The sequence below is a fragment of the Stegostoma tigrinum genome, chromosome 26, assembly GCF_030684315.1.
Source record: "Stegostoma tigrinum isolate sSteTig4 chromosome 26, sSteTig4.hap1, whole genome shotgun sequence".
NCBI classification, from domain to species: Eukaryota; Metazoa; Chordata; class Chondrichthyes; order Orectolobiformes; family Stegostomatidae; genus Stegostoma; species Stegostoma tigrinum.
The window spans coordinates 545432-561508 of NC_081379.1; the positions used below are offsets into that span (position 1 = coordinate 545432).

A 16077-nucleotide genomic window follows, 5' to 3' on the forward strand; every position below is an offset into this window, starting at 1 on the left:
CTCCCTGCCCGTCCAATGTACCTGTCCAGATACATCTTAAAAGACACTATCATGTCTGCGTCTACCACCTCCGCTGGCAATGCGTTCCAGGCACCCACCACCCTCTGCAGAAAGAACTTTCCACGCAGATCTCCCTTAAATTTTCCTCCTCTCACTTTGAGCTCATGACCCTTAGTAATTGAGTCCCCCACTCTGGGAAAAAGCTTCTTGCTATCCACCCTGTCTATACCTCATGATTTTGTAGACCTCAATCAGGTCCCCCCTCAATCTCCGTCTTTCTAATGAAAATAATCCTAATCTACTCAACCTCTCTTCGTGGCTTGCGTTCTCCATACCAGGCAACATCCTGGTGAATCTGCTGTGCACTGTCTCCAAAGCATCCACATCCTTTTGGCTGTTTCAGACTAATATTATCATTGTAGCTGTGGCAAAGTTTGATTTGGCTGGCACGAGGGGTGTCAGACCTGAGACTTGGCCAATTTGGCAGGAGGGTAGGGAACTGAGAATGCTGACCAACCTGGCCCATTATTTCCAAGCATATGGCTCACCACTGTCGTCTTAAGGACAATTGAGGATGAATGTTAAATGCTGGACTAGCCAGTGACACCCAAAACCTGAAAATGAATAAATGAAAACCGAAAGAACTACGGATGCTGTAAATCAGGAACGAAAGCGAAGTTACTGGAAAAGCTCAGCAGGTCCGGCAGCATCGTCAGAACGAGGAAGGGTGACCGGACCCGAAATGTTAACTCTGTTTTTCCCTTCATGGAATCTGCCAGACTTGCTGAGCTTTTCCAATGAATAAATGAAAATGGCCAAAAGTTTGAACGTAGAGATAAGTTTTAAGGTTGCCTTACAGAATGAAAGAGAGATTAACGGAAATGCCTCAAGAGCTTAGATCCTTGGCAGCTGATGGCACGGCCATGAAGGGAAAATTGAAGACGTCAAAAAGTTCCGTGTTGGAGGATTGTGCGTGTCTTGGAGGGTTGTAGGTCTGAAGGTGGTTGCAGAACTGAGGAGCAGTGAGTCTATAGAATAATTTCAAATTAGCTACGAATTTTAAAATCAAGAAATTACTGGACCGTGAACAATATAATTCAGTAAGCACGGGGTTAATGGGCCAAAGGTATTTGGAATACGTTAAAGCAATGCCAGAGTTTTCTATAAGTTCAGATTTAAGTTAGGACATGAAATGCTGCAAAGTGAGCATTCGAATGGTCAGGTTTAGAGGTAACAGTAGCACATGTGGTTAAGGGAGTTCAACAAGGGCACTGCAAATTCCTGCATCTTAAAATAGCAGCAATAATTTTCATTTGTAAAACACTTCCAACATCTAGATAGAAAGAGGAGAGAAAAAATGGACATCACTGCTGAATCTCACAGCATTTGAAAAATTTTTATTTCAGATTTTCTTTTACAATTGCATTTCTTCGTGTGCACTGAAATTTGCAAATAATAGCATGAATTAATAACAGTTCTGTACATCTGTGCAAAATGTTGGGGAATGGAGAGTAATGTGGGAAAATGTGAATTTGTTCATTTGGAAGGGTGAACAAAGGTACGGAATACTGTGTAATGGAGAAAAATGCTGAAAGCTGCACTACAAAGGGACTCGGTGATACCTTTTTTTATTTGATTTATTATAGTCACATGTACATAGGACCAGTACTTACCCTGTAAACTCCATAAGAATCCTATATGGTTCAGTGAGATCACCTCCTATTTTCCAATGAGTAGAGTCCTAACCTGTTGGCCTTTGCACATAAGACAGTGCCTCCACACCAGGGATCATCCCAGTGAACCTCCTCTGAAGTCCCCAGTGAAACAATATCGCTCCTTAAATAAGGGGACTAAAACAGCTCTCAGTAATGCTCCTAATGTGGTCTCACCAGCACCTTTTACGGTTGCAGTAAGTTGCGGTTGGATAAATACTGAGAGGATATTTTCCCTCGTGGGATAGTCAAGAACAAGAGGGCATCATCTCAGAATAAAGGGGCGCCAATTTGAGACTGACACGAGGAGGAATTTCTTCTCTTTGAGGGTTGAGTCTTTGGAACTTCTTGCCACAGAGGGCTGTGGCACACAATCCTTCTGTATATTTAAGGCTGAGACAGGTAGACTCCTGATCTGTCAGGAGATCAAGAATTATGCAGAAAGGACAGGAAAGTGGATGTGAGGAATGTTAGATCAGCCCCTGATCCTATTGAATGGCTCAATGGGCCAAATGGCAGATTCCTGTTCCTATTTCTTATGCTCTTAGAGTCTTCATGAAATTGACCATAAGATGCAAGAACAGAAGTAACCGATTCAATCTATCAAGTCAACTCCACCATTCATTGAGATCATGGCTGATCTGATAATCCTCAACTCTACTTTCCTGCCTTTCCCCATTACCCTTGATTGCCTTACTGATTAAAAATCTGTCTGTATCAGCCTTAAATATATTTAATGGCCAAGCCTCGCAAACCCTCTGCAGTGAAAAAGAAAATTTTACAGATTGGTTACCCTCTGAAGAAAATCCTTCCCATCTCTGTCATAAATGAGCAACCCCTTACTTATTCCATCTGGTTTTTTACTCTCCCACAAGGGGAGACTACTGTTCTGCATTGATCGTGTCAAGTCCTCTGTAAACCTTTCAGTAGTACATTCACTTCCTTTATCCAAGTCATTACTGTATATTGTAAGTAATTGCCGCCTCGGCACTGATCCCTGTTGCACACCACTAGTTACAGGTTGCGACCTTGAAAATGGCTTCTTGATGCCATTTCTCTGTCTTTTAATATTTAGCCAATCCTATGTGTATTGAAGGTTTTAAAGTTTACTGTCTCTGAGAAGTTCACACAGTATGATTTTATGTTCGTGTTGATGTTCTATGAATTGAAATTGATGCTCGTTTAGTCCCAAACTACTTTGCATTGGAAGATTTTACTGGACAGTGCTCATCCACAGATCAGACAATGCTAATCTTTTTGATTTGTCTTTGCTCAACTCAAATCTTCAGACTTGACCCTTGTCACAGATGTACTCATGCAATGAGCTTTATATTTGTTTTACTCACTTCATCATCATAGAATCCCTACAGTGTGGAAACAGGCTGTTCAACCCAACAAGTCCCACTGATGGTAAGGTGAAGGAACCTTGGATGACAAGACATGTGAAACATTTAGTCAAGAGGCAAAAAGAAGCTTACTAAAGGTTGAGGAAGCAAGGATCGGACAGGGCTCTTGAGGTCTACAGGGTAGCCAGGAAGGAACTGAAGAATGGACTTAGGAGAGCTAGAAGGGTGTATGAGAAAACCTTGGCAGGTAGGATCAAGGAAAACCCTAAGGCGTTCTATACAAATATAAGGAACAAGAGGATGGCCAGAGTGAGGGTAAGGCCAATCAGGGACAGTGGAGGGAACTTGATTGCGGAGTCGGAAGAGGTAGGGGAGGTCCTTAATGAATACTTTGCTTCAGTATTCACCAGTGAGAGGGACCTTGACGTTTGTGAGGACAGCATGAAACAGGCAGATATGCTCGAACAGGTTGATGTTAGGAAGGAAGATGTGCTAGAAATTTTGACAAACATGAGGATAGATAATTTCCCCTGGGCCAGACAGGATATACCCAAGGTTGCTAAGGGACCCAAGGTTGCTAAGAGACACAAGGGAAGAGATTGCTGCCCCTTTGGCAATGATCTTTGCGTCCTCACTGCACACTGGAGTATTATGAGATGATTGGAGGGTGGAAAATGTTATTCCCTTGGTCAAAAAAAGGAATAAGGATAATCCTGGGAATTACAGGCTTACTTCTGTATTGAGAAAATTATTGGAGAGGATTCTAAGGGGCAGTATTTATGATTATTTGGAAAAGCACAGTTTGATGAGAAATAGTCAGCATGGCTTTGTGAGGGGCAGGTCATGCCTCACAAGCCTCATTGAATACTTTGAGGATGTGACAAAATACCTTGATAAAGGTCAAGCAGTGGACATGGTATACATGAATTTTAGCAAGGCATTTGATAAAGTTACCCATAGTAGGCTCATTAAGAAGACACATGGGATGCAGAGCAATTTGGCTGTCTGGATACAGAACTGGCTGTCTAACAAAAGACCGAGGGTGATGGTAGATAGAAAATATTCAGCTTGGAGTTTGGTGACCAGTGGTGTTCTGCAGGGATCTGTTCTGGGGCCTCTGCTCTTTGTGATCTTTATAAATGATTTGGATGAGGAAGTGGAAGGGTGGATTAGTAAATTTGCTGATGATAGGAAGGTTGGTGGAGTTGTGGACAGTGTGGAGGGCTGTTGTATGTTGCAACGGGACATTGACAGGATGCGGAGCTGGGTAAAGAAGTGGCAGATGGAATTCACCCCAGAAAAGTGTGAAGTGATTCATTTGGAAAGTTGAATTTGAATCCAGAATACAGGGTTACTGACAGGATTCTTGGCAGTGTGGATGAACAGAGGGATCTTGGGGTCCACATCCATAGATCCCTTAAAGTTGCTACCCAAGCTGATAGGGTTGTTAAGAAGTCGTATGGTGTGTTGGCTTTCATTGGCAGGGGAATTGAGTTCCAGAGCCGCGAGGTAATGCTGCCGCTCTATAAAACCCTGGTTAGACCACACTTAGATAATTGTGTTCAAATTCTTGTCGCCTCATTGTAGGAAGAATGTGAAAGCTTTAGAGAGGGTGCCAAGGAGATTTACCAGGATGCTGCCTGGGCTGGAGGGCTGGTCTTATGAGGAAATGTTGAAGGAGCTAGGGCTTTTCTCGTTGGAGCGAAGGATGAGAGGTGACTTGATAGAAGCGTACAGGATCATTTGAGGCATGGATAGATGGTTTGGCTAGAAATTATTTCCTGTCCCTAGTTGCCCTTGACAAGGTGTTAGTGAGCTGCCATCTTGAACTGCTGTAGTCCATGAGTTGTAGGTAGACCCGCAGTGCCACTGGGGATGAATTCCAGGATTTTAACTCAGTGACAGTGAAGGAATTGTGATGTATTTCTAAGTCAGGATGGTGAATAGCTTGGAGAGGAACTTGGAGGTGATGGTGTTCCCATGTATCTACTGCCCTTGACCTTGTCGATAGAAGAGGTTGTGGGTTTGTAAGGTGCTGTCTGAGGATCTTTGGTGAGTTTCTGCAGTGCATCTTGTAGATAATACACATTGCTGCTACTGGGCGCCAGTCATGGAGGGATTGCATGCTTGTACATGTGGTGCCAGTCGAGCGGGCTGGTTTATCCTGGATGATGTTGAGCTTATTGAGTGTTGTTGGAGCTGCACTCATCCAGGCAAGTGGGGAGTATTCCATCACACTCCTGACTTGTCCCTGTGAGATGGTGGACAGGCTTTGGGGAGTCAGGAAGTGAGTTACTTGCTGCAGGACTTCTGGCTTCTGACCTGCTTTTGTGGCCTCTGTATTTTTATGCCAAATCCAGTTGAGTTTCTGGTCAGTGGGAACTCCCAGAATGCTGATAAAACGATGGTAACATTGTTGAATGTCAACAGTCAGTGGTTAGATTGTCGCTCAATGAAATTGCCGGGCACCTGTGTGGTGTGATTACTTTATTGTGATCAGTGTGTTTTTGACAAAGTGTCCACTTTCCATTTCCTGTTTCTGCTGTGTTGATCCCCTGAATTCACCTAAACCTTGGGTACAAGGCAGTGGTTATTGAGATCTTTTGAAGGGAAGAATGGATGTGATTTTTCTGTACCGCTTCTCTCCTGCCTGTTGCTGTGTCCTTTTAATGTTTACTCCTTTTCATAGATCAGCAGATTGACGACCTAGCTGAGGTGTAGTTTTTATTGGGAATTTAATTTAAAAGAAAAAGATCTTAAATTTTAATATTTGCATTTTTTCTTGTAGTTTGCAATCTAGTGTGTTAAAGAATGATCCTGGGTCGAGGCGATCTAGTGGTTCAACCATGCTCGAAGGAGTAAACCCTGGAAAGTTTGAATTTGAAGTGACTGACTTCTTTCTGTTTGGCTCCCCCTTGGGACTGGTCCTGGCATTGAGGAAGACAGTGATTCCCAGCTTGGATGGTGAGTAGCTTGATCAGTGCAATTCTCTCTGCTCGTTACAATGAAATGAAAAATTGTCTGCCAGTAAAGTTTGTTTCTACATCCTGTTCCCGGTTGAGAAAGTGTTTTGGCGTTGCAGCATTTCTTGCTCAGGAAGTGAGCTGCATCATCGAGTCATACAACACAAAAACAGGCCCTTCAGTCCAACTTGTCCATGCTGACCAGGTTGCCTATTTTCCTGCATTTGGTCCACATAGATCTAAACCTTTCTTATTCATATACCTGTCCAAATATCTTAAATATTGTAATCATATCTGCCGTACCACTTCCTCTGGCAGCTCATTCCACATACACACCATCCTTTGTGTGAAAAAATCACTCGTCAGGTCCCTTTTAAATATTTGCCCTCTCACCTTACATGTTTAGTTTTCAACTCTCTCACCTGGGGAAGAAAAGTTGGTTATTCACCCTAACTGTACCTCAAAATTTTATAAATCTCTTTATAAGGTGACACCTCAGCCTTCTACACTCCAAAGAAAAATGTCCCAGCCTACTTAACCTCTCCTTAAAACTCAAATCTTCCAGTCATTTGTAAATCTTTATTGCAGCCCTTCCAGTTGAATGATGATTTTCCTATAGCTGGGTCTAGGTGGGATGCTCTTCAAAGGATTGGTAAGGACACAGTGGACTGAATGGGCTCTTTCCGCACTGTAGGAATCCTGTGATAAACTGTGTAAGTGCTGCCTGGTTTGTCTTAGGAAAATGCAACACCTGGCATGTAGCTGCCTTAAACCTCATCTGCCATTTCTCTTTTTTGGCCCATTGGCCCAGTTGATCAAGATCCCGTTGTGCTGTCCATTAACCTTCTGAGTAAAGGTCACCAGAAGCGAAATGTTAACTGATTTTTTTCTTCACAGATGCTGCTGAGCTTTTCCAGGAATTTCTGTTTTGTTCTTGATTTACAGCATCCACAGTTCTTTTGGTTTTTAACCTCCTTCATTGTCCATTATACCACTAACTTTGCAGTGTCATCCTTAAACTTACTAACCATGCCTCCTATATTCAAATCATTTATATAATTGAAGAACAATTATTTGGTGGACTCAGCACCAGTCCATGTCCAACACTACTGGTCTCCTGCCTCTAGTGTGAACACCAACCCTCTATCACTACTGTCTGATACCTACCATCAAGCCAGTTTTGTATCCAGTTGCCTAGCTCTCCCTGAATCTCATGTGATCAACTCTGATGTAGCTGGAAAAGGACAGGAATTCAAATGGGTTTTCCACTTGTCCCATCCACCAATGTATCATTTCACATCACGTAATCTTTTGCAACAGCTAAAGAAAATCAGGAAAATACAGGACTGAAAATCCCCAAGAAGATTCTATTCTGACCCAAAAGAGAATTAACCCACAATGACCACAGTGACTGACAGCGTGGTGGGTTAACCCCACCCAGCTTCTGCTACAAGCTATGTTTCTCCCTGAAACACTGTACTCAATGAGCACTCGGTACCAGGGTAACCGACACTAAAAACAAATACTTTAGGAATTTTACCTACCTCCTTTGTTTTGGATTTTACATCTTCTTTACATCCTGCCCATTCTATCCAATATGAATATCATAGGGATCCTAATAAGATTCATTTTACCTTGGTGTGAGTGAAAAATTATTACTGATGAATTTCAGCCTGTTTTGCATCTTGCCTTATTTTATTTATCCCACATTCCTCAGTCAAGTGGCTGGAATGTTCTGGCACCATTTGGTTCAAATCCTGATTGTGAATGACAAGGATCTTTCCCACATTATTTTTAGAATCATAGAATCTCTACAGTGTGGAAACAGGCCCTTCAGCCCAACAAGTCCACAGCGACTCTCAGAGCATCCCACCCAGATCCATCCCCACATAACCCACCTAATCTACACCTCCCTGAACACTACAGGTAATTTAGCATGGCCAATCCACCACCCTGCACATCTTTGGACTGTGGGAGGGAACTGGAGCTCTTGAAGGAAACCCACGCAGACACGGGGAGAATGTGCAAACTCCACACAGACAGTTACCTGAAGCTGGAATCAAGCCCAGGATCCTGGTGCTGAGAGGCTGCAGTGCTAACCACTGAGCCACCGTGCCACCCAATTGTCTGTTGATTTCGTTGACGTGTTGCAATTCTTTTCTTAAAACGCAACCCAACAGGTAACTGAAATCGAGTCAAACGAAAGTTTAAAATGAATTTGAAAATTTATTTTCCAGTAGCTGGTGTGAGTAATGGGATAGCTATTGTTGTCCCTTTCCTCAGTAATACTTTACTTGAATCATGAAAATTAATGTTTACCTCAGAAACATTGTGTCAAGCAAGCCTGTTAATTTGCACATCAATTCCATTCCTTCTCAGTCTCCCAGTTGAGACCAGCATGTCAACAGGTTTACAATCTCTTCCACCCAGCGGATCCTTCATCTTCCCGCTTGGAGCCACTTCTGGAGAAGAAATTCCACCTGCTCCCACCATTTAATGTTCCCCGTTATCAGAGATTTCCACTGGGTGACGGCAGTTCTGTTCTTCTGGGTAGGTTCACTTTCAATCAGCAATAGAGAGCTACTAGTTAAGTAGTTAGATATGCTGGCAGATTCAGAATGTTCTGCTTGTCAGTTATCAATAATTAGCCAGAATGATCAGAGCTATACATTAGAACAAGTTACATATTCTAATAAGCGCTCTGTTAGAAAACGTTTCAATCAGCTACAACATGCTTGAGCATATAAAGCTTGCAGTAGCATGTTGGCCAACAGAGAGAACTTGATATTTTTTCATGTTTTGGAAATAAATTAAAGAAGACTGCAAATATAGGAATTAGCATTTGTTTTATACAGCAAGGATCCTATTTTCATAGTAGTAAACAAACATTAAGTAGCCCATTCCTTTTTAATAAATGTGTAAATATTCTTATAACAGAATAGAAGCCAGAAATGGAAATCTGATAGGCGAACATAAACTGTATTTGATTCTATGTCATTACGGTTAATACAGGGATAGCTAAGAGATTATGTTCTGCCTCTGTTTTGTCTTTCAACAGGGTTGTATCTGCCCTTAGTTTAAAAGAGATAAAGTTGATCCTTACATTGTAAAACATGTAAAGTCATTTAGATTAAACATCAACTTATTAATTATTTCAATAGCATGAGAAATCTGAAAACACGAACAAAGTTGCCAGCATTACCTTTCTCAGTTGCTCTAAGTGGTTGACTATGCTGTTTGTTGTACGGTTTATAGCTAGATGTCTGTCCTTTGTTTTTTTTTCCCTGTCTGCTCTAGTTGAGACAATCCAGAACAACCCCACCCTCATCCTGGAAACTCCATTTGTGACTCTCCAACAACAGGAGAGTGTAATAGAAACTAGTATTCCTGTTCCTGTCCTTAACTGGCAAGATGGTTCCAGTAGGAATCCAACTTTTGCAGAGTGTGTGTAGTCTCTCCTTCTGTACTGTTGTGATCTGTGCTATGTGCCTGCTTCTTTGCTTAGTGGTAGTATGTTTTGTGATAAGAATGGACTTGAAACATTTTCACTGTTGTGGGTGGGAATGGGGGGCAGTGTGCCAGGAAAATATGGAATCATATGTAGGCTAATGTTCATGATTGGCAGGGAAAATTGTGCACCTACACAGGCCACATTGCATCTCCAAAAACAATTACATTAACTTATTTAGTATCATTTGATTGATGAAATATCCCAAATCACATCCTACAACCACACTTAATTCCACTAATATACATAGGCAAACCCTATTATGTAGGATAATAAAATGTGAGGCTGGATGAACACAGCAGGCCAAGCAGCATCTCAGGAGCACAAAAGCTGATGTTTCGGGCCTAGACCCTTCATCAGAGTTATGTAGGAATTCAGTTTGAATCTCAATCTCAAAATGAGAACTGCAAAGCAATATTTGATAATTAAATAATATTGATTAAGTCCAGAGCAGTTGAAATTCTTTCAAGTTCAGCATGATGAAATGTTTGATTTTTATCTAGATTTATCAAAGCTTCCAATTAAAATGTAATCAGTTCATTTGAATTAAATTTAAAACAACCTTGGGCAGAGTATTTGAAATGTTGGTGCATGTGTGTAGAATATGCAACTACAAAATCGGAACCGACTTACATTTGTGCTCCCTGCGCCCATTATCCCCTACCCTCTAATCTCGCCTCAGCTGAAGATTTGCCTGTGATTTCCTGTGTACAGTGCCCCGTGAGATTGATTTAATGTACTGTGTTTAAAAAAAACAAACCTAGTGAATGGCTTAATTCATGGAGCTGTCCCTGGCCAATGCATAGATGGTGAGTGACACTCTCCGGCATCACTGCAAAATCCAGAGAAATGGAATCCACTGCTTTTGCATGGTTTGTAAGCTTGTAGACTCATCTTCTCATCAGTATCAAAAACCAAAATGTGCCAAGCAGGTTTTTGGTTTCATCTAGCCATAGTTTATAATTCTGTCTTTGGATGCAGTTAATTTATATTTGAAGATCATATTGATGAATAACCGTCTACTCCATTCTTGTTTTCTCAGAGAGAGTTTGGATTTTACTTTGCATTTTGTGCTTTTGTTTATTCCTTGGCATGACATCGCTGCTGAGAAGTACTGAAATCCTTCATCCTGTTTGAAATTCAACTAATCAGTTAAATGCATATTTAATGATCATCTTTAATTTGTTTTCCTTGAACAGAAAACCCATGATATAAGCAATCAATCTAATTTTCAGCGCAAAGTATTATTGAGAAAATACATAGTGGAATATTGTACCAGTCAACAATACATTGTAGTGGCAGACAATGTCGGAATATGTGGAACTCTGCAGTATCTCTGATGCAACAATGAATACGAGGAGTGACAACAATTTTATTCCCACTTTGTCTTTTATCGATGACTTCTTCCATAATGTAGCTCCTTTAGTTTCCTGATAGATCCACTTCATTTTAGAAATGGGCACTAGTCAGGTCAGAGCTCTGTCCACAGCTGCTGGCCAGTCATGCTCCTTGATGTAAAAGAGGCTTGAGTAAATTGAGAACGCAATACCCTTTTGTGCAATTTCCCCCTAATACAAAGCATTCTGAATTCATTTCATAGTTGTGTAAAGAACCAGCCAGATCTGAGACATAAACCCTTGATTTCTGACTGTTGACTGTTCATCTGGCAACTGAGAGGCTCATTTTTCACCATTTCTATTGATCAGCTTAATTTCCTCTTGTGAAAATCAGAGAGAGATATCGGAATAATACTTAAACAAGTCTTTTATTTAATCCATTACTGTGAACAAGAGTGTTCAGTTGGTGGATATGCTGCACTTGGAATTAAGTTTTGTGACCCAGTTGAGTATTGTATAATTTGCCAAGGTTAAGCTTCCCCTCACTATCTGCAGTATCTTGCATGTTTACAAACTGAACTGACTTTAGCTCCGGTCTTGTTTATTTTTCCCTTCTGTCTCTTGAGAACTATCACCTAAATTGGCGGGCCAGATATTTGTATTGCTTTTGCTTAGTTGGGGTTTCTTCTTGTTGTCAAAAGTCAGATGGTGCATTAATTCTTCCATGAAATCATTGATAAATGAACCTTAGATGTGATCATTGATACTTTTTTCTAGGTTGAGAGTTTGCCTGTTGACCTGATGGGTCTAATTTGGATTACTTTATTTTGGTTCAATAGCAGATGTTATTCAGTCTCACGCTGGCATCCTCATGGAAAGTTCATCGCCATCCTCCCCCTTAACAGCCCCAGTTTTCCGGGGATTCCGGAGGGCAAGTGAAGTCAGCATTGCCAGTCAGGTGTCAGGAATGGCAGACAGTTACACAGCTTCCAACATAGCGAACAGTAAGTGCTGCTATACGTCAAAATATTCTGTGTGTTATTAGTAAACATGAATGAATTGCACTGAATTTGCAGGAAACCCTGATCCTGGTCCCTGTAATCCATACAATTGCATGGGGTACCAAGCAGATCCAGTGCAGTCATGTGTTGATTAACATGTGATCCCTGATCTGCCTGTCAACTGTTTTATTGTAAACATCCCTTTTCCAGGTCTCTCAGATACAGACATAAGTGTTCATTGTTTTGATTCAACAAACTGAACCCAGGCAGTGTGTCCCCCACAAAACAAATTCAGCTCCTGCTCCTTCCATGCAGCAAGCTCACATTGTTTTCGAAGTAAAGTAAGTTGTAGCTGCTAGTGTTGATAGAAAATCAAGATAAACAAAAGTATTGGCTATGCATTTCAAAGTAATATTCCAGAAATAGGAACTGAGCAAATGTTCACTTATCTCAAAGTCATACCTGCTGGTATTTTACGAACATTGCCAACAGTTCATTTAATGGGAGTTCATTAGTGAACTGGAATTGTTTTTTTGATTACAAACAAATCCTAAGCTACTCAGGAGTTTGGCCCAGAAGTGGTGCTCAGTGTATATTTCCTCATTATCATTTTTAAAATTTTATCTGGGATGTGGGTGTCGCTGGCTGGCCAGCATTTACTGCCCGCCCCTATTTGCCCCTTGAGAAGGTGGTGCTGAGCTGCCTCTTTGAACCGCTGCAGTTCAATGCTATCGGTTGCCCAACAAGGCTGCTGAGGAGGGAGTTCTAGGATTTTGACTCGGTGACATTGAGTGTTGTATAAGAATCTTTGGCATTTGTAGATTTATACACATGGCTGGTACTGAGCGTTGGTGATGGGAGAGAGTGGATGTTTGTCGAGGTGGTGCCAGTCAAGTGGGGGCTGCTTTGTCCTGGATGGTGTCGAGTGTTGCTGGAGCTGCAACCATCCAGGGCCAGTGGGGAGTATTCCATTACATTCCTGACTTGTGCCTTGTAGATGGTGAACAGGCTTTGGGGAGCCAGGAGGTAAGTTGCTCACTGCAAACTGATTAGCTTCTGACTTGCTCTTGTATTCACAGTTTATTTGGCTAACTAGTTCAGTTTCTGCTCAATGATAAGCTCCCAGGATGTTGATAGTGGTGATAATGCTATTGAATGCCATGGGTGATGGTTAGCACATGCTTAATTGGAGATGGTGATTGTTTAGCATCTGTATGGTGCAAACATTATCTGCCGCTCAACAGTCCGAGCCTGGAATTGTTCAGGTCTTGTTGCATTTGGACATGGACCAAATGGAGATGAACATTGTGCAGTCATCAACAAACATCCTTACTGCTGACCTTATGATGGACAGAGGGTCATTGATGAAGCAGGTGAAGATTGTTGGGCCAAAGCCACGATCCTGAGGATCTGCTGCAGAGATGTCCTGGAGCCTGAGATGACCGATCTTGAGAAACCACAGCGGTCTTCCTTTGTGCCAGATATGACTCCAGCCAGTGGAGAGTTCTCCCCCAATACTCATTGACTCCAGTTTTGCAAGTGGGTCTTGATAAAGTCCACATAATAGGCTGTTAACTGAGGTGGAAGCTTCTGGACCTGAGGGAAAATTACTGACAAAGTAAATTAGTTGAGTGACAGACAACAGAAAGTAGGAATAATGGGTTGATACTCAAATTGACAGGATGTGACCAGTGGTGTCCTGCTAGGACCTGTGATAGGATCTCAAGTATTCACATTATTTAAGAGTAACTTGGTTAATGGTACAGGAAGGCATATATCCAAATTGGCTGATGACACAAAGTTAGGTAGTATTGTAGACTGATGATAGCATAAAATTACGAAGGGATGTTGATAGGCTGGGTGAATGGCCAAAACTGTGGCAGACGGAGTTCAATGTAAGCAAATATGAGGGTATCCATTTTAGACTGAAAAAGACAAGGTCACGGTACAGTCATATAAAATAATCAAGGAGGACAATGGAATGCTGGCCTTTATATCTAGAGGACTGGAGTATAAGCATGCAGAAGTTACGCTGCAGTGTACAAAACCCTGGACATCTCCCCCGCCCACCCAGTCCTGAGTACTGTGAGCAGACCACATCTTGAAAAGGATAGATTGGCATGGAGGGAGTACAACGTAAGTTTACAACAATGATACATGGACTTCAAAGGTTATGAGGAGTGATTATAAAAATTAGTTTAAAGGGTGATCTAATTGAAGTCTGAAAGATATTAACAAGAAAAAGATAGATAAAGGTCAATTATTTGGACTGTTTGGGGATTCGTGATGTTTGGAACTCTCTTCTGCAAATGGCAGTGGATTCTGGTTCAGTTGTTAATTTTAAATCTGAGATAGATAATTTTTTATTAAGCCAATGTATTAATGGATATCGGCCAAAGGTAGATGTATGGAGTTAGGCCACAGAGTAGCCATGATCTCATTTGATAGTGGAACAGTATCAAGGAGTTGAATGGTTTATTCCTGTCTCTGTGTTCCTGCCTACCACATTCTGAGGAATGCAGCCTTGATGTCAAAGGCTGTAACTCTCACCCCACCGTCTGGAATTCAGCTCTTTTGTCCATGTTTGAACCAAGGCTGGAATGAGGTCAGGAGGTGGGTGGCCCTGGCAGAACCCAAACTGGGCGTTGCTGAGCAGGTGCTGTAGATGGGACCTCCCAACATGATCGAAAGAAGTTAGATGGAGCACTAATTGGTCTGGTTGGAGTTGTTCTGTTTTTTGTGTACAGCACATAGCTGAGCAAATTTTCACATAGCCGGGTAGATGCCAGTGTTGTAACAGTATTGGAACAGCTTGACCAGGGGTGTGGCAAGTCCTAGGGTGCAAGTGCGAGGTGGTTTCGTTTCATTTTTGAGATTTCCTAGCAATAGTTAGAACTGAGTCAACCACATTACCACAAACCAGGTAATTCCTGGAGGCCTGGTATTCCAACTGAAGCTCCATCAACAAGCACGTTGAATGGACCCTGTGTACATACCACTGAGGAACAGAACCAGAAGTAATAGCCACCACCCCAGCAAACTGAGGCATATAAATAACAAGTGGGACAGAACACCAACACTTCACCAGATGCACACTTAGTGTTACCTAGCAACCAAACTCATCAGCTTGGCAAGCAAGTCTACAATCAGAACCAATTCTGTCATAAGCCAAACAAACCTTAAATGTTATTACAAACAGAAACCAATGTTTTTGCTAAAAGTTTGTGTTTTGTGTAATTTAAATTTTGTTTTGCTTTCATTTCTCAGAGCAAAATTATCACCTAAACAATTGCAAAAAGTTGGCTTTCTTGTTCAAATTTATCCCATACAACAAAGCCCTTGCAAAATACACTTTCTCTCAGGACTATAATCAGCCTGAACCCATGCTGTCACAGAATCAGAATGAGCAAAAGCTGAAACAGAATTGTGTGAATTCTGCTGCAAAACAGAGTCCAGCACAAGAGAGAGTCTCAGAGGTGGACATCCAGACAGGTATTGGGATAGTAGAACCAAATCTAGTTTTAACGTAGCTTTTAGATGCTTTTAACCTTTCTTCCAAATAAATCTTTTTACCTCCTAGAGGAGAATTGCTAGGTTACTGAACACTGATAAAAATCTGTCTTTAACTCAAAGTATAGGTACATGAGATATAATTTGAATCTTTATTACCAGTTGACTATGTGGGTGATGGATTTTGAACTGAAGCCATGCTTCAGAAGAAGAGTTCGCAAACCTCTAAAAATTGCTTACAGGTTTCTTCTAAGTAGGATTTTGGCATCCTATTCCAAGCTTATGTTTTCCAGTTGGTACTGATCTTGTACAAATCCTTACTGTTTATAGTTTAATTCCTTTTTGTCCTATTAAGGTACAAATATTAGAGACAACTCTGGTAACAACACTATAGGGAATCTAATCTAATACTTTAAGCAATTGCACAAGCACACAGCCAGCTGAAAAATGTACCATTCTGTCACTATCACTTGTGGGGAAACCATAGCTTGGGTATTGTTTCAGAACCAGCTTCTAGCTCACTGATCACTTAGTGGAAGTACACTGCATCAACGTTTTACTTTTGAATGAAATTCTTTACCATACAATAATGGGATTATTTGGTTTATCACACTCAACTCCTCACCTTGATTGTAAAGGGTACAGACTCATCAGTGCATTCATGTTTAAACTAATTGCTAGTCTTTGTAGTGATTTTGTT

At 41.4% G+C, this 16077-nt stretch overlaps 1 protein-coding gene across 11 annotated transcripts in view; it reads left to right on the forward strand.

Moving 5' to 3' along the window:
* LOC125464019 (membrane-associated phosphatidylinositol transfer protein 2) overlaps positions 1 to 16077 on the forward strand; it is a 427235-nt gene that overhangs the window by 386122 nt on the left and 25036 nt on the right. For 4 of the 11 annotated variants that reach the window (XM_059654853.1, XM_059654856.1, XM_059654854.1 and 1 more), the window contains 5 exons: positions 5847 to 6022; positions 8401 to 8571; positions 9319 to 9465; positions 11706 to 11870; positions 15135 to 15359. In XM_059654853.1, coding sequence (XP_059510836.1) covers positions 5847 to 6022; positions 8401 to 8571; positions 9319 to 9465; positions 11706 to 11870; positions 15135 to 15359 — 884 coding nt within the window. The remainder of the gene's footprint in view (positions 1 to 5846; positions 6023 to 8400; positions 8572 to 9318; positions 9466 to 11705; positions 11871 to 15134; positions 15360 to 16077) is intronic. The other 7 variants (XM_059654862.1, XM_059654863.1, XM_059654859.1 and 4 more) reach the window with 6 other exon arrangements.